The sequence below is a fragment of the Arctopsyche grandis genome, chromosome 6, assembly GCF_051622035.1.
Source record: "Arctopsyche grandis isolate Sample6627 chromosome 6, ASM5162203v2, whole genome shotgun sequence".
NCBI lineage: Eukaryota > Metazoa > Arthropoda > Insecta > Trichoptera > Hydropsychidae > Arctopsyche > Arctopsyche grandis.
Window position 1 is genome coordinate 11450319 of NC_135360.1, and position 19789 is coordinate 11470107.

The following is a 19789-nucleotide window of genomic DNA, read 5'->3' on the forward strand; positions in this document are numbered from 1 at the left end:
TCCTGTTTGTTGATTTTTCAATTAATAAAATAAAATAAAATAAAATATTCCATTTTATATATCTCCTCCTTATTCCAAACAAACAACGCTCCTTACTTATTTGAGTGCACTGGACTTTAAGCAGCATTATGGCGTTCAATGTCCAAGTTTCGCATCCATACGTCAGCACTGGCACATTGATCGAAGATCTTTATCTCCAGGCACATTGTCATTTTTAATTTGAAAACGGAAATCGTTCGCCCAAATGAATTTCATCCTAGTTTCATACGTCTCCTTATTTAATCTTATTTATTACCGGACGTGTCGATGATTTTTCCTAGATATAAATAAGTTTGAACTACTTCTACTGCCATATTGTCTAATAAAATACATTAAAATATATACATAGGTATAAAACCTTACGAACAGAAAAAAGTTTTTCAAAAGAAAATGTTTAAAAGTGAGTAATGACATAGACACGTGACCTTATTCCTGACCCTTATAAAAGTCAAAACAATATGTGCGACTACATATTTATGTATTACTCAAAAATAAAGGACTTTACGATGCAGTTGTCACACATAGCACAAAGTAAATTCAAGATCTTGAGGAACCAACAAAGGTCGAACGATCTATGTACGAGTACCCAGGCAGAGCAGCATCCCCGTAAAACCGTAGACGCTTCCAAGAAGTACCACGAATTCACGGGTGGCAATGAGACGACCCACCCACTTATCCACCCCTCGATACGACCGGGGATCGGATGCTGGTCATACGTGGAGATTAATACTCGGGAAAAGGGGGGTGTACACGTGCGAGCACCATCTGTTGAAAATTGAACAATACTCCATCGCATGCGGATGCATTCGCAAAATTGATATATCTCTGCGAATATCCCTATACGTTTCTATATCTATCGGTCGTCGAATCACTTATGCAAGCGTTTCGGAAAGCTTGCAAATATGTATGTACGTGGAAGGGATTGCTTCTCGCGTTAAATAATTCAGTACGCATTTGAATAATTAAATTTGAATGCGAAATATGTATGGTCGTCGATATCGGACCCATCGTCCCCGAATAGGAGGAAGCACGTCGTCTCCTCAGGGCTAGAAAGGCGTATATACTATGTATATTGTAGAGTACGTGTATTTCGAACGTGTTCTATCGGGTCCAGACAGGTCTTCGGCACCTTCGTATCGTATCCCTGATCGCATAAACACCTTGGGAAGAGCGATCTGTGAAGTGTTTTCAGCGAGAGATTATGTTTCCGAGTCTATGTAATGTATGTATGTACGTACGTGAATGTACGTAGTACACAAATCCTCTGATAATATAAAATAAACAAAGTAGCTTTTTACAATTGACATATTACGTGGGATGAAATTCGCTCCGGAAGTAAAGAAATGAAGAGGCGATGGATGGTGTGAGGTGAATTTCGAATTCAGATTGTTTGACATTTATCACGAATCAAAATACTGACCTTTCCATTCCTAATATTTTACAATGTCGTAACGATGCGATAATGGCGGAGAAATTACCCTTTAAATGAATATTAAACTTGGCATATACAACTATTTATTTTCTTTATAGTAACATATTTGAATATTTACGTATGTCACGAGAGAAAGTACATACATATAACATTTAATGCAAAAATAGCTATTTTACAAATATTCATTGTTTTGTAAAAATGAACGAATTTCACAAAAGTACATACATTCATATATACATATTAAGGATCGTTTATCTAGTACAGCTCAAGCCGGCAACTGCAAGTAAATAGCTGTACGAAAAATATTCATTACTACATATGTATATGGACACATTCATATGTTTCGTAATGGGTATGTGACGTAACCGAAACAGAAATAACCGACACATCTATTCATATTATACAGCAGTACACGTCACTAAAGAACCGGTTTTCTTTGGTCACTGTCGAAATGTTAATGTACGACGTTACGGATAGTAGCGAGTGCACCCGTAATAATAAAAGTGTTGCCACATGCATATGAATATTTTCGGAAACGTCTTATTGTGATAATATTGACTTGACGATACGACGTAAGCAATATTGCACCGTATCATCGGGCTCCGAAATGTAAGAAAACGAGGATTGCTGCATAGTATGAATATAAGTTGTTTTTTTTCGTACAGCGATGTGCCAAGCGCACTTTTGAACTTACTAATAGACATATGAACTTGGGTTTCCGACCCGGGACAAAAAATCACGGATTTTTTGATGTCCCGTGTCCCGGGAATTGTTTTTTTGAATTCTGGGAAAAATATTTCAATCAAAATGTTTTTTAAATGTTATGTTATGTTTAAAATGTTATGATAAAACCATCTTCAAAACTGAAAGAGTTTTTTTCATTGCTGGCAATATTTGTACCAAATCTAGAAATAGGCTTTCGGATTTTCATTTAAATATGAAATGTATTCTTAAGAAGCTATTTCAAATACATTTACCATCATAATTACACTTTTTCCAGTTAATACTTTTCTTTGCTTTTTATTTTTTACTTTATCTATGTATGCATGTACGTAGTAACAATATATTATGAAGTTTTGTGATCATGCGAAAATTCGAATTCGAGATTTTGACTAATTCGAATACATCGCTGATCACGTTTTCGTGATCTAGTTTTCTAATATTTTGTAAATAAATAAATACATTTTATATTAATAAAATAAATTTAATTGAAAAAATAAATTTACATTACACATATTTATACTGCGGGATCCTAGGAATCCCGGAACGATCCTGAGCTCTGTCCCGTTTCCCGGGAATTTAAAAAAAGGGAATTTAAACATAATAAAAACCGAAAAAAGATTTCTCTTCTCCATAAACCTTGTCAAATAGGCATCAAGGCAATCAAAATACAAGATACACACCGGAGTAACTATGTAATACATATATGTAAATATTCACAAATAGCGTAGTTCCACATGAAAAAAAAACGATTGCACATCTAAAGGTACTAAATTATGTGAAATGTGATTAAAAAAATTAAACTTTAAAGATACAAAACGTAAATAAAACTCAATAGAAAAAAAACCGTGTTTGAGACATGATCATCATCTTCATAACACGAAAGATCTTCTCTCTCGAGAGAGCTTTCTCGAGAGTCGCCGGAGCTTTAGAGAGTCATCAATGCCCCAAAAAGCTTTATTCGAATTTAATAAATGCGGGTTTCGGCAATCATAAAACCCTCCATAAAACAACGCCATCATAAATTCACCTGGCGTAATAAAATCGCGCATACACTCACTTACTCACACGGAGAAAGACGCAATCGAAAGATCCCACGTATAGCGAACTCGTACTACCCGAAATGTAATATAAACCGTACTATAACAATATCATAAGAATATATTCAAATTTTTCAACAGACGCAAAGTGAAAGACGGAATCAAAACAATGCGCGGGCGTGGAATTCTGGCGCCATACCACACCGTCGGTAATGTAACGTTTAATTTCGCCAAGTTATATATTAGTTTGGCGCCGTTTAACGCGATGATTAACGGCGGGTTCAATTCTTCTCTCCCGGGTATAACGGCGTTCCCTCCCCCCCCCCATTTTCCCCTCTCATTTCCCCCCTGTCCGTTGCAAAAGCGTTCCGTTATTAAAACATCAAACAGGTGAGGTATGTAGAGTTGGGTGGTGCGGTGGTGCTCTCCGTATAATGGTCGGCTCGCAAGATGGCGGTTTTAATAAGTTTTCGGCCATTTTGAAGCGCGGGTGATTTAAACGGCCGCCGGGGACAAAATGGCCGACGCCGAGTGCGGAAGCTCGAAAGCGTTCGAAAAAATTGCTACCCGAAGCGTAAACGTATGTATGTACATATGTACATATACGTACACGATCGAACGAAATTATTTCGTATTAACATAAAGTAAATAAAATAAAAGGGAAAGAATGAAAGGAAGATAAGATTGAACGATGGAGGAGAGAGTTCGGTTCAACTTTTTTTTATAGCGCGCCCTTTTATGATAGACACGCGTATTTTGTTCGGAAAGGTTCGCGAATAAAACGCAGTTTTATTGCAAATTAAAAACCGATGTGGCTCTATGTATGTTTGGAAAAAAAAAACAGGTAAAATTTTGTTCCATTTCGTGCATAAAAAAATTTAACGACTTTTACGACTTCCAATAGGCATAGTAGTAATGTAGTATACTGCCTATTTACCGGGTAGCTATTCAGAAAACTCCTTCATGAAAATCAATATCCTGATTCATCTGAATATATTAAAATTGAAAAATATACTAAATGTACTTCCATACATAAAGATCTGAATTTGTACAAAAAAATTTTGATGGTTTCGGAATATACGTAGATATAATACTTCGTCATTTAATTCAATTCAATTGTTTATTTGAAAATACATAAAATTACACGTGAATAATATACGTACGAAATCTTAAGAATACACAGACGTATATATGTACATATGTGTACATCAGTGGTGGCCACGGAGGCTTTTTTTTGGGCGTGAACTTTTTTTCAATTAATAAAGGATGAATACCAGTCAAGAAATTGATATTGTTCTCACATACTTTGAAAGGTAATAACTGTGATGAATCCTTGTGGTATATTAGTACCTGCTATGTCTGTTCATTGAGACTATTTTTGTATGAAAATACTGTTAAATAAATACTTTTTCTCTACGTAAGATATTATTTAGCTGCAAGCAAGGATGTTTATTTTATTATAAAATAATACTGTCAAAGTAGCCGAATAGTTTAAAATAGGAAATAATGTTTACTATGGACTGATATCGTTAAATATATGTAAGTGCACGCCTAAATATAATATAATATGTAAAGTAATTATAAACCTCCCCGACAAAGAGAAAAAGGAAATGACGGATCTTATCCAAAATATTAACCATGAAAATATTAACATTGTTATTGATTTATTTTATTACAATCAATTGTTCTAGTTTGTTTATTTTATTGAAATACATACATATTTTATTTTATATTGAAAACCCCTGTCAACTGCATCTATAGAAAAAAAAAACTTCATCTATTGTTACTACGTACATAGATAAAGTAGAAATACTCCAATAAGATAATACTGGAAAAACTATGCCCAAAAATAGCCCGCCTCTGATGTACATGATTGTTTTACTCATTGATGTTCGTTTATGTTATCCAATGCTGCACGTCAACAGCTCGGCACAACACTGCACAGAAAATAATGCTTCTATTTATACTATACAGCACCGCATGTTTTTGACACGCTTGTACTTGTTTTTGGACGAGTGCAAGGCAAAATCGGCTTACATATATGTACACTATAGAGTGCGACGATACGGCTTTCAATATTGCTTTCATCGTATCGTGGAGTCAATATTGTCACAATATGACGTTTAATATGCCAATGGAAGGACTTTAGTTAGTACGGTTGCACTCGCCACTATGATGTCACGTCATGCGTGAATATTTCCACAGTGGGCAAAGAAAACCTGTTCTGCTTGATACTTTTCAGTGACAAACACATTACGGAGCGTATGCACATATGTATAGGTATATCCAAATCGAATATATACCCAAGAATATTTTTTGAACTGCTGTTGACGTGTAGTTTCCGACTTGAACTGTACTAGTATAAACAAATCTTAATTCGAACCGCGAAAAACACAGATTTTAAAAACACACACTTTACTTAGTATGCATACAAATTAGTTTGTCTGCATACAAATTATCTGTGCAGCATCTGCGTTGATTAAATTGCAAAATAAAATTACATGTCAAATTCATTAAAAAATTCCGATCATATTTTTTTACGCTCATTTTATTTATAGCACAGGTTTTTTAACACTTCAATTGTGTACACGTTAGCAAAGTGTGAACATCAGAGCATCAGAATTAATAAAGATTTAATTAAATCTTAAAAGGACGTGTTTACGGAAGCGAACGTTACACTTTGTCGAATTAAAAAATAACATCACTCAAGAAATTAAAATTTTGTAGCGGAAATTTTCAAGAAAAATCTTAAAAAAACACTCAAAAGAGCAAGCGTTTGTAAACACAGCATAATTACGGACGGCGAAAAAAAAATCAAACAGGTAGCAGTTAATCATGAAAAAAATCTTTTTGACAGCGATAATATTCAGCTATACAGCATACAATTCGCATGAAATTAGAGCAATACGTCTTTCATAATGTGCACAACAGTTTGCGTTGGAATGGAGATTAAACACGTGCGACATTATGAATTACACTAATAAATCTATCTCACATACGACTTCATACCTTGAGTACAAAGCTACATACATACATACATACATACACACAGCATGGATAAGACTTTCGAGAAAAATCTTCGAAAACATCTCAGTTGAACGAATAGAATAAATCACCGAGGGGGGTCAATTTACAAAAACAACACTTTTATTCACGACATATTATATTATACCTACGTACAATGTAAATTTTACGACTTAGCCGCTTCGCAAAGTGGCGTCGACTAAACAGTGAATTTAACCTAACCCAACCCAATATGAAATCAATGAGTCGCGACACTTTAGAGCTTTCGGACCCATCGTGCATAATTATGTGCTGCGAACTTTAAAGGTTCAAGTGAGTTGTTCGAAACTTTCACTTCCACTCCACTGATAGGGTATAATTGTTGAAATATTATTTATGACCCGAAAAGCCATTTGAGCCACTATATAATGTAACAAAATTATAATGTTGTGTAAATAATTTACAGGTGACAAACAAATTTAACCATTTATTATACACTAGCTGTATTACCCGGCTTCGCTCAGTGTTTATAATATAAACCGCTTAAACATGACTAAGCTAATTTAATTAAAAAAAAAAAAAATTTTAAAATTTTAAAAAAAAATTTAAAAAAAAAATTTAAAAAAAAATAAAAAAAAAATAAAAAAAAAATCAAAAAAAAAATCAAAAAAAAATTTTTAAAAAATCAAAAAAAAAAATCATTTTTTTTTTGCCTTCTAGGGCTTCGCCCTCGGCACCCCCCTGAGCCTTTGCCTTCTAGGGCTTCGCCCCTCCACGCCCCATGAGCAATTGCCGTTTAGGGCTTCGCCCCCATGATCAGTTGCCTTTTAGGGCTTCGCCCCTCCGCGCCCCCATGATTCAAAGCCGTCTAGGGCTTCGCCCCCCTTAGTTAATGCCTTTTAGGGCTTCGCCCCTCCGCACCCCCATGATTAAATGCCGTCTAGGGCTTCGCCCCCCCTAGTTAATGCCTTTTAGGGCTTCGCCCCCCGCGCCCCCAAGATTAATTGCCGTTTAGGGCTTCGCCCCCTTAGCTAATGCCTTTTAGGGCTTCGCCCCTCCGCGCCCCCATTATTAAATGCCGTTTAGGGCTTCGCCCCCCATAATTAATGCCTTTTGGGGCTTCGCCCCTCCGCACCCTCATGATTATATGCCGCCTAGGGCTTCGCCCCTCCGCGCCCCCATGATTAAATGCCGTCAAGGGCTTCGCCCACATGATCAGTTGCCGTTTAGGGCTTCGCCTCATAAGGCTGCGCCCCATGGGGCTTCGCCCCATGAGGCTGCGCTCCCTTCGGGGCCCCATGCGGCTAAGCTCCATAAGGCGGCGCCCCATAAGGCGGCGCCCCATAAGGCGGCGCCCCATAAGGCAGCGCCCCATAAGGCGGCGCCCCATATGGCGGCGCCCCATAAGGCTGCGCCCCATAAGACAGCGCCCCATAAGGCTGCGCCCCATAAGGTTGCGCCCCATAAGGCTGCGGCCGATAAGGCTGTGCCCCATAAAGCTGCGCCCCCTTTTGAGCCCCATGGGGCTGCGCCCCATGAGGCTGCGCCCTCCGGGCCCCTTCGGGGCCCCACGGGGCTGCGCCCCTTGTGGCGCCCCTGGCGGGGCCCCATGAAGCTACTCGCGAAACGAATAAAACAAATCGGCGCACATGGATCGAAAAAAAAAAAAAATCGAATCACGTGTTCGATGACGTCACCGATCTACGGACGACGACGAAGACGACGACGACCAAGGATATTTACATACAAAGTCTCTTTCCAAATTATAGATTAGAGATACAATGCTACTTCTGACACAGATTGAAAATACATATGTACTAGTTTTTATTACTAGAAAACAGTCACACGACTGCTAACATGAAAATTAGTACTTTAGTTGAATGTATGTATATGTAAATTTATACTAGGCTAATAAAAGCAAAATATACAAAATGGTGCTATGTATTTCACAAAGTTTGTATTGTATATACATACATATGTATGTATGTATGTACATATATACAAGTGTTCCATTTAATTCCTGAAATTTAAAATTCAAAAGTCCGACGATTATGACAACGTGTTGAAATTTTTCTGGATTTCATCGAGGTGTAATTATGAACAAAACATAACTTTACAAAAATGAAATCTTATACATATAGTTTTATTTCATTAACTAGTGAATATCTACTTAATTCTTAATTCAATAGATGCAAAAAAATGCTTTCCGAACAATGGAACCGTTTTAATGAAAATCAGATAAATTGTCCAACTCTGATAGGAAACGATCGACCTGGAGTCACAAATCTAAGGTCTGGCCAGCAGCAACTGGTGGGATTGAACCCACGTGACCAGTTTGTTTGAAAGCATTATATGCTAACCACTAGTCTATGCTGATGGTTAAGGGTATGTAATTTTGAGAGTGAAACTGTGTACTACAATATAACAAGTTGTAGACGATTAGTATAGTATTCAAAGAGAATAAACGCAAATAAATTAAAAATAAGTTTCAGTTCGATAAGACTAACGCTGTTGAAAAAATTCCCAAAATACACAGACACACAGACACACACTCACATTTTTTCTAGATCATGAAATCGTGATCATTGATTGATTCTGAGTTCGAATTAGTCAAAATCTCGAGTTTGAATTTTCGCATGATCATTTGCTTTTTCTTACATTACAATTAAACATATTGGATGGGGGGTATAAAGTAAGCCACGCCCCCCCCCCCCAAAAAAAGGTTCACACATATTCACTCATATGTAATAAAATATACATTTATAATTACACCCATATATACTAACTTGAAAAAACTGCATGCCATATATAATATTCCGTTTGTTACAGACATTACTAACAAACTAACCAGTAGATTCTATGACAGAATCACTAATAACCATACTAATACACTTGTGAAGTATCTCGGTGATTACAACAAAATGTCTATACCCTTCAGGTATAAACACAGATTACCTAAACACAATCTGCTTTAGGTCATCGACTTTAGAGAATCTTTAATTAATATTATGTATTAGATGTATTATGAACATTTATAAGGATTGTAAATAGGTTTTTGAGCTCTTTTTCCTATTATGCTGTACATTAACATTAGAATAATATAATACTATGATTACTAACCAAATTAAATTAAATTGCAAAATAGAAAATGATCAGTGGATCAGTAGCTATTAAAATAGATATAAGATGTATTGTGAACATAATTTCGTAATAATAAAAAGCATTTAAAAATCAAAAAATACATTTATAATCAATGTTTCACACTGATAATAATACTTTTGCAAATATAGACATATACATACAATATATAATTTGTACCTATACATGTGGAGGATGATCGAATTTGACATTTTTATAAATAAGTAATGTCTGTTGATGCGTTAACGTCTCGGATTAGGTCCACGATGAACAATGTGTTTTTGTCTCACTCGAATGCGATACGCCGACGTGCCGTCTTGCTCACTCGCTCAATCAATCAATCAAAATGCTTTTGAGCGAAAAAAGGTTACACACGTTCTCATAATAAATACATATATACGAAAACATAAATAAAAATAGATTTTCCTCGTATTATATTACAGTGAAATATGTACTTTCGCGTTAATAAATAAGATGTGCGCTTCGAAAGGGAATAAAATCACCAATATCAAACCGGAGTGACGGTACCTACGGGATCGTAAATAAGGTTTATAGCCGAGGATGCATCGTCGCGCATTTTGTGCATGAACGCATGTGCACATTTCGGAGAGGTTTGCATCGTCGCTGCAATAACATGCATTTTTCGTCGGAGCGGACCGGACCTACCGAGAGAACTGCGCAGAAGATTGGGATATCTCAGAGCTTAAGTTTATGAAATAATAGTTTTTATCGCTTTTGAAATACACTAGAAAAAAAAACTATGTAGGTATATAGCAAAAATCTCCAGAGTATTGTTTGTATAAATGCTAGTTTAGGATATTGATTTTTTTTAATGAAATTATTACATTTAAGACAGATTGAATATATAAATAATATACATATGTATGTGTATATTATATATTCATAGAGTTATAATTTTATCAAGTAAGAATTATGTATGTAATATATACGAGAACAATTTCAGTCAGTGAATTCATTAAATTTTAAAAAGATAAAAAAAACAGTTTTTTTTATGTATTTTTAAGCTAAATATAAATTAAATTAGAACAAAACAATTATATGTACTACATGTACTACATAAAAAGTTCCATTAATTACATTAATTAAAAATTCAAAGTTTATATCATTAAATAAAGATTCTTAATTAAAAAATCTATTATGGTTTCGAAATTGAATATTAGAATAATATGAACATTTTGCATAATAACATTGGAACAGTATTAGATTTTAAATATTTAAAAATCTCGGAACGATCTATGGATTAAAATCTATGTATTCTTAATTCCTCGTCAAATTTAATACATGATAACAATTCTTTACGGATTTAGCACGATTTAGCATGATTAAAATACTTTACGGATTTACTTTTTGGCACTGAAATGATTGATGATGTAGAGCAATAGCAAACTTCAATATTTGTACGTCACAGCAAATTAGACTTATAACCAAATATCGGCGTTCGTTGGATGCTTTTCGCACAAAAAAAATGGTTCACTATTGTCAATTTGTTGGAAAAACTATGCTCTCTCGCGTTGAATATTTTCCATGAACCCGAGGACTAAAATTCTCCCTCTGACTAGTAAAAAAGTGGATGTAATAATTTATATGGAATTTTTATAACGTACATATATAGACTGTTCTGAAACATACAGCTTTTTTTGATTCTTCAATATACTCTGGTCTAATTTTTGATGCAATTTCGAATCGATTTTGGATCGAGATTCGTTTCAAAATTCACTCATCTCGAAAAGCCTCATTTTTCCTCGTTTGGAAGATGCTAGATAATTTCTTATTTTAAAACTTTTATTAAATCTACTTATTGTAGAATTCATACATCCCATTCGTCGGAAAACTTCTCATAAAGAATAGGTTTCCACCCACAGAGTTACCATTTCTGCTTTTTCAGCGGTCGACAAAAACCCCTTCTCACTTATTGACACAAGCACTCGAATAAGACACGCACAACTCGGAAGCCAGATAGTAATTGACTTAAATTGAGTTATTAGGAATAATTTAACCAGCAACATGTAATGATTTCGATTGTGTGGTCACGGGTTCTATTCCTGGCTTTGTTGCTGGTCAAACCTTGGATATGTGACTTTAAGGTCGATCGTTTCCTTTCAGAGTTTGCAAATTTACCCGATTTCGTTGGAAACGGTTCCAATAAATTGGCAATCCAGTCCTATACCTCGCAAAATTTGAGTTTACAGCATCTCATAATTTGTTGATATTAAAAATGCTGTAAAATTTTGTCCATAGATATCTCTATGATGATTATAATGTTTCGAGAGAGAGTATCCACTGTCTAAGTGCATTCGGGGGTGAATAATGGAGACCCCCTAATCAGCGACGGGACTCTCAGTAACGGGATTCAGTAAGTGACCGCTAGAATTCTCAAAACCCGGGCGAGAGCGTGAGACTTAAACATGTACGTGCCTAGACAATAGACACATAAATATATCGGGAAAGCTATGGTGAGTAACTTTTCCTTTATAAGGAGGCACACACGCTATATCAGATCATTCTGGAGTGAGCGCTGGTTACGTGTGGACCTCCTGAATCGTACGAAAAATGCTGTGAAGTGACTTTGGCCTTTCATTTAGATCCTGAACCCATCTCTACGCAACAATACTTATGAACAATTGTGAACATAGATGTCATGTTTAAGGGACAGCGGTCAGGTTGCTCGATGGCTAAAAAAAATGGTTCACGATTGTCAATTTCTATTTTCAACCATTTTTTTTTGCTCTCCTGATTTCTCGGACAATGGAGAGGTCTATTGTTTTGACCGCTGCTCTATAATCGTGTTAATAAAATAAAAATAAAATGGTTGGGTTGTGTTGAAAACGATTATAAAATTTTTAAAAGATAATTCCAATAACGTAGATCGCGATCTGGTGAACAATGGAGAGTTTCGGTTAGGTTGATGCCTGATGCACTTCGCTTTGCACGGAGTGTATGAATATTACGACAACGATAGTTTGGAATTAAAATATTGAGAAACGATTCATGTGATCAGTTTTGATTGAATTTTATATGTACATATGTACATACATATAATATATGCAAGAGAAAGGAGTAAATAAAAATAAAAAAAAGGGAAAAGAAAACACATCCACCTTAAAAACAATACGAAGAGAAGCAACCTGTTTTCGAAACAGTCGACCAGGGTAAACTTCCCAAGATTCTCCTTATACACTTAATGTTCGGAGATTCGAACCGGCAAACGTTATACCCGATCGTCTATCCCGTACACACACCCTCTACACCCTCCCACCCCTCCCGCTTTGCGAAACCTCCGATCCCCATAATTCGCACGACTTTCACGGTGAAAATTTGCGTACCTTTACCACCCCCCCCCCTTCCCCAGCTGAACAGTCGACAAACGGACTTTCGACTTTCCGATTTTCTCATAAATATTTGCTAGCAGGGGCTATAATAACACGGCGTGTAGTAGAATCGTCCCCTCGGCATAATCGCATTAGAGCAATCGCTCGGAAGCACAGCGGAGAAAATCTCACGGCCCGCGGTCCAGATCGAGAACGAGTAATACCGAAGGCTGTGGAATGAATGGAGGGCGAGTCTGGGGGGGGGGGGTAACTCATTAAGATTATTATTACATTATGCTTGCACAACCCTTGTCAATCGCTCCTCGGTTCGGGCCCTTTGTATCCCGACGGAACAATTGCCCCCGAGACGGGGACCCCGGGCCCTTGTCTCGTCACCGCTGCACAATACCCGGGACCCATTAGCCGATAATTTATTTAAATGCGAGAGGGGTGGGGGGGAGGGGTCTGAGAGAGCGTTGGCGAATCCGTCCCTGTGTCATTGGCGTTATATCGACGCCGATTTTGCGAATATCGGAAATCGATACCGACGGCGAAATCCACCTATTCTGTGAATTCACCAGACCCCGTTCACGCTTATTAATACAAATTAAAATGTTTCAATTATTAATTTGATCATTCACTGTAAAGATTTGAGTGAACGAGCGCGCGAGCTGCGTATTTGATTGCTCCCCGGGTCGGGGCAAATATATTACGGATTCCAATTAACAAACTCTCGTGAAAACAAGCCGTGCAATTTTCACTCTAAGAATTCCTTTTGTGTTTTATTGTACCTACATAATAATTCAAAAACGTTTCAATTCACCACCGCAATATTTTATTCCCGTTACTTTTTTGAATCGCATAAATCACACCCTCCGAGCACTCGCGTCTGGTTGATTTTTAATTTTTACCTCGTTCCGACAAACCTCGCAGATGATAGGGCAAAAGTAAGATTTCACAAAGTTAATAAAATGAAATCTTCGGTTGTTCGAAGTTTCGGATATTAAAAAATACACTCACATACTTATATAATATGTAGGTATGTATATAATAAAATATTCGTATATACGAATGTAAGAGATATACACAGGTGTAAATATTATATATTATTTTATCCATACAAACACACATATTGACTAATAATGTTCTTATTATTAAGAAAGAGGTTTTTTTTCATTAAAAAACTAATAAATAAATGGGGATTGCAATCAAAGGCAATAAATAACACACGCAATTCCCAAGTCTCACCTGAACGTGAATATGTACAAATAAACATTATTTAAAAGTGCTTATTTTGTCTATGCGTTCATGTTTATTTTATCAGCCTAAACATAAAAAGATCCATACGAAAACAAAATACAGAATTTTCGATCAAACATATCTGCGTTTTCAATAAAAAATATATTCTCATTATATATATTTTTTTTTGAAAAATATTTTAACCATGGTTCCATAACAGAATTGACCCAAGGCGATATCTATGTAACTTTGTACAAATTTACTATGTGTACATTTATAAAATTATTATAAATTTAAAATTAAATTTAAATAATGACGATAAATTAAGGTAGGTGGCCAATTTGGTAGGAACCGTTTCAACAATGAAATCAGAAAAATTGGCAAACTCTTTTAGTGAATGATCGACCTGGAGCATATATATCCCAGTTCTGGCCAACACAAACCGGCCAGAAATTGAATCCACGACCTCTCAGTTGATAGCATTATACATATACGTTAACCTCTGCGCTATGTTACTGGTATATATGTATGTAAGTGCGTTTTTCTGAAAGAAGTACATAAATAATTATAAAAACTTATCGCTTCTATAAATATGAGATAATTTGATTGTCACGGCGACAAAATAATCTATTAGTGAATTAAAAATGTGTATAAGAAAGTAACAAAGCTTGTAGTGGAAGCTTGATCAGGCTTCGAACCCGTGACGCCTGTTATTAGAATTATACTCTAACCACTAGGATATTTTGCTATTTTATTAGCACAAGTAGAATTGGAACCACACCGAATTGTTTCGGTGTGGTTCCAGGCGAAATTTTTGGCCAAATATGTCTTTTCAATATAAAATTTTATGAATTATCACTGAATATTAATAAAAAACCATTAAAAATTAATTACTAAAAATTAATTAAAGAAGTAGTTTCCAGTCAAAGGCAATTTTAATGATTGATGATTTCTTTTCAAACCAACACATACCCTACTGTTCCCCTTGAACCCACTACATATGATTTAAATTAAATTTTTATAACGCATTATTTGATTTTGAATCAACACGCTTCGTATCATTTAAAAAAACTTTTATATGATAAAATAAAATTTACTACCATTATAAATTTTCTTTCGAAATATAGGTCACTGGTAAATTAAACTTTTACGCATGATTACGCATGAAAAATGTCTCGTATATAACCCGGAATGAATATTAAACTTTCGATAAAACCGACCGCAAATATATCGTTAGCTTTTCGAGCTTTCAAATGAACGGGCGGCTTAATATTTTATATTAAGATTTTTTTTTCAACATATAATCACATCCCACATACACTTGAATCGACATGTATATATGTAACTGTAATTGTAATAAATGTTGAGTTTCGACATAGCTGGAGTCACAAAACTGCATTGTCGCAACAATAAAGGCTTTACGAGCCGCATTGTGAGAGAGGTAAACCAATAATCCAATAAATACTACAAGGAAAATATAACAATAAGTCAGTCGGTGGCTGTGACATGAGTCGAAGCTTTTCAATGCTTTATCGAGATCGGCGGAAAATAGAAAATAATTCAATCGAACGTACGAGCATTCAATTTTTAGAAAATGTTTTTCGTAGAACTTCAAAGAAATAAAATTGTATGAAAAAAATAATAATACGACAACACAATAATTGATCGGAAAAAAGTAAATTTAAGACGCGAAAAAATAACCCACTCAATCAAAGAATGAATGAATCATAAAAAAATCATTTCGTCCATTTTATAGATCGTACATAAATAATGGATCCTCGGGGTGCGATGTTTCTTTTTTTCCAGTGTTCTCTTCGTCCTCGGAAATTCGTAATATTACGTTTCGGCCCCGGTGTTCGCAAAGATTGATCACGTGTTGACATGTACGACCTTTCCCGCAATTTTCCCGGAGTGTTTCATGTCTGCGAGAAAACTGTCGATTTATATGCGGCCATTTGCCCGCCAGTTCGGTTGCATTTGTCAAAAAATATTCGCAAGCGGTAGTTTTTGGATAACACTAGTCGATATTGAAAATATTACGGTTACAACTTTCCTGAGAATAAATCAAGCGGAAAAGTTCAATAAACCTGACATGCTTTTGAACGACGATCGCATTACATACGCTGGCCTATACTTAGTAAACTGATCGCAGTTTGGATAAAGGTGCCTTTTGAAACAACCTACATATGTACATACATATGTACGAGCTCATAAAAGACATACATGAAGCAAAAGCCCTATTGACACAGTGACTGAAAATATTTTAGTACGAGTATAAGATCAACGGTGATGTTATTTTAGAATTTGAATAACATGGAGCAGAAGCATTTCAAATTAAAATGATTAAAATCTAGTTGTATTGTTGATCCTGAATAGATATACTGAAAGCTTACCAGTCTCTAAAATATATTACATTTAGCGATACACATATACATACATACATAGACATATATTTTTCACTCTCTCGGGTAACATTCTAGCACTTCTTTTGTCCATTCTTCTGGCCACATGGTCCACCCATTGCCATTTCAATCTCAATCCACTATGTCCACTATCTTTGTCATATGTATTTCTCACGCACGTACTCCGTTTCCTGTATTTCCTCGTTATAACGAGCATACAGCGTTTATACTTCTTTGAGTTCACTTAGTGTTACTATTTCTGTTTATTGACTTAACAAATTGTTATCACTTATTTTAATTCGATATGTCCAAAATCTCGGAAAAGCAGAATAAACATATTAGAGGCCACCAGCATTTTTAAAAATTGTTAAACGCAAAACTTTGTTAATGCATTGAGCATATTTGAATCTATGAAAATTTGCAACGCTTTTCAGATTCAATTAATAAATATAAAATGATGAAATTTGATTTATTAATTTTACATTCAAAATTTCAACTAAAATGTCATTTAAACATATTGATGCACTGATATAATATACATAATCTATGTAAGTATTAAAGGAATGGTTAAATTTCATAACTTTTCCTTTACAAAATGACATACAGATAAAAATATAAATTAAAAAATGATCTATTGATATCACATATACACACACATACGTATGTACGGTCGAAGTAAAAATAGCGATTAATCAAATAAAAGAATATAAGGTAGAAAAACATAATACAGAAGTAGACATAAAGAAAGCTGCTTATTTTCCCGACTTTCCCTTAGGAAAATTTCAAACAAGCATATTCCATTCCAAATATGGATACAGGATAATAATTAATCGACCACAATAAAAGGCAAATATAATACTTTAATACAATAATATAAATAATTAGAAAACTTGATTATTTTTCAGACTTTGTTTCACGGAAACATTATATATATGTATGTAGATAGAAATCAAATAACAAAATACAGGTACATATTTTCCGAAATTTCTTATGAAAATATCACTTATAAGCATTTCCGAAAACAAATAATACTCAAATATAATCACATAAAAATATGTGTATCATCATAATAGTACAAATTCATACAACTTTCTAAAACCTTCACTTATACGATTTTCGCCTTCATAATAGTTCCATTGATAGAAATCAAAAAGAAAAACAAGCATACAATATCAACATAATAAAAACACCGCAATCCGTGAATAAAACGACGACTTTCAAACAAATCAAAATCAGCCAAACACATGCAAAAGTACAACAACGAGAGTTGAAACTTTTCCAAAGTCCGACGAAAGAAGCGAATAAAATGATAAACAAACACGCGCTAAAAATTTCCACGGAATTCGTAGCGTAAACGTCACTTTGCAACAACAACACACCTCTTGCACAATCGTACGGAACAGAGTTGCGGAACACTCGTCACTGTAGAGTTGCATATGCACTTATGCACACACTTCAAGGACACGTCCGTCTCTTGGCAGCAGAACGACAACGAAGGGTGCAGGGAAAGGGGAGTGTGGGGGGGTCAACAAGTAGTCATGATAGATGGACGTGTATGGTAAATCTTACTTGATAGTCCATGTAGTTGCCATATCCCATGTGATTGCAAGTGCAGGCGCACGTCTGAATGTGCTGCCTGAGCTCCAGCTCGACGTCCCAGGGGGTCTCCATGTCGGCGGGGGTCACATGTTGAGGGGCGGCGGGGCAGCGCGCCCCGGGCGGCCGCCTGAGCGCGCGCGGGGCCACGGCCACCGGCGGACTGCCGCCCTGGACCACTTCATCCCCCTTCGACATCCCTCTTTCCCGCCCTTCCCGCCGCGCGCGCAACCGCCTACCCTCACCCTCAAAACAAACACCGACAACTGACCGAGTGTTACAACACCTCAATTCGACACCAAACACACCGACGCGACGCGACGTCCACTTCCAATTCCAAATCCAACGGTCGCCGGAAAACAACGTGGCCGTTGTCATGGTCGCCGTTGATCTTAGCACACTCTTTTACGACCTACCTAGTTCATATGTACACAAACTATAGCTCGTGTTAATACAAACCCAATCAATCCATCATATCGCAAACGATGACAATTTAAACCACCTCCATGCATAAAGAGACATAATATCGATATATAATATGTATGAGCCGTTATATTTTGGAGTTCAGTTCTAGTTTAGGCCTTGAACTTAATTTAAATAAATGTGCAATTATGAGCTATGGACGTGCACATTCTCTCTATTGTCACGGATATTCCATTAGATCCGTCTTGTTGAAGCGTGTGGAATATATGGTCGATTTGGGTATCACTTTTGATCCTCAACTCACCTTTCACAACCATATCAAGAAAGTCGCTGACGATTCCTTTCGTCGACTTGGATTTGTTTTGAGATATGCAAGATTATTCTCCAATCCTTTGTCTTCTCGCTTGCTTTTCAATTCGCTTGTGAGAAGTAAGCTAGAGTATAATGCGATTGTGTGGAATCCGCATGAAGCAAATTACTCTCTGATGATTGAGAAAGTGCAAAAAGCATTTCTTCGTTTCCTATATAGGAAAGAATATGGGTATTACCCATATCTCTACCCCACTCCTTTCCTTTTGGGCATGCTTGCGTATAATTCCCTTGAACTTCGGAGAAACTTCTCATTAATTCGTTTCGTTCTCCTGCTCTTACGTGGTAATACGTCATGCCCGTTGTTGCTGGAGCAGTTGGGACTTTATGTCCCTAATCACTATGTGCGTGGTAGACATCATCATTTGCTGGCTGTACCTCCTGCCCGCACAGTCCTTTTTCGAATGGCTCCTATTCCAAGAGCTATTCGACTTCTTAATGAAATCGTTGCTGCCGAGACTGAATGTGATATTTTCCACCTTAGTGAGCGTAAATTGTCGGAAATTACTCTAACCCATTTATCTGGTAGTCTGCGCTCATCATTGTTTTCATGATTGATTGTGATTTATGAGTGAAATTTTGATTAACTCTCTTCCATTTGGGCCTACAGGGATGTTTTGTATTTGTAGTTGTTTCTTACATATTTATTGAAACTGCCTGTAGGTGCAAGGCATTCCTTATGCTATATATTTTTTTATTTGATATTTTTACTTTATCTGTTATTATTAAATGCTGTTTTTTATGTTTATGTATGGATGTATTTATGTTTATGTTCAAATGTATTTTTTTATGTATGTATGATGGGTGTATTATTTTCGTTGTGTATTGATTTGTGTTTAATTGTTATTTTGTTTTTTTTGTGTTATGTTTTTGACCATTGTGGCGCTTTAGGAATTCCTGTTATGCCACAATGGTCTGTTTAGAATAAAATAAATAAATAAATATTTGAAAGCAGTATACATAAGTGCACTTTTCTTAATTTTTCATTTTTCATTTTATTATTTCATATAATTTCAATATTTCGCAAAACATCAAATATAATGTTTAAAAATACTGGTG

At 35.8% G+C, this 19789-nt stretch overlaps 1 protein-coding gene across 1 annotated transcript in view; it reads right to left on the reverse strand.

Annotated features, from left to right (window-relative positions):
• Window positions 1-18112, reverse strand: part of LOC143913275 (dipeptidase 1-like) — a 198158-nt gene extending 180046 nt beyond the window's left edge. Inside the window, exon 1 of the mRNA XM_077432966.1 lies at window positions 17912-18112. Coding sequence (XP_077289092.1) covers window positions 17912-18013 — 102 coding nt within the window. The 5' untranslated portion in view covers window positions 18014-18112. The remainder of the gene's footprint in view (window positions 1-17911) is intronic.
• Between the last annotated feature and the right edge of the window lie 1677 nt (window positions 18113-19789).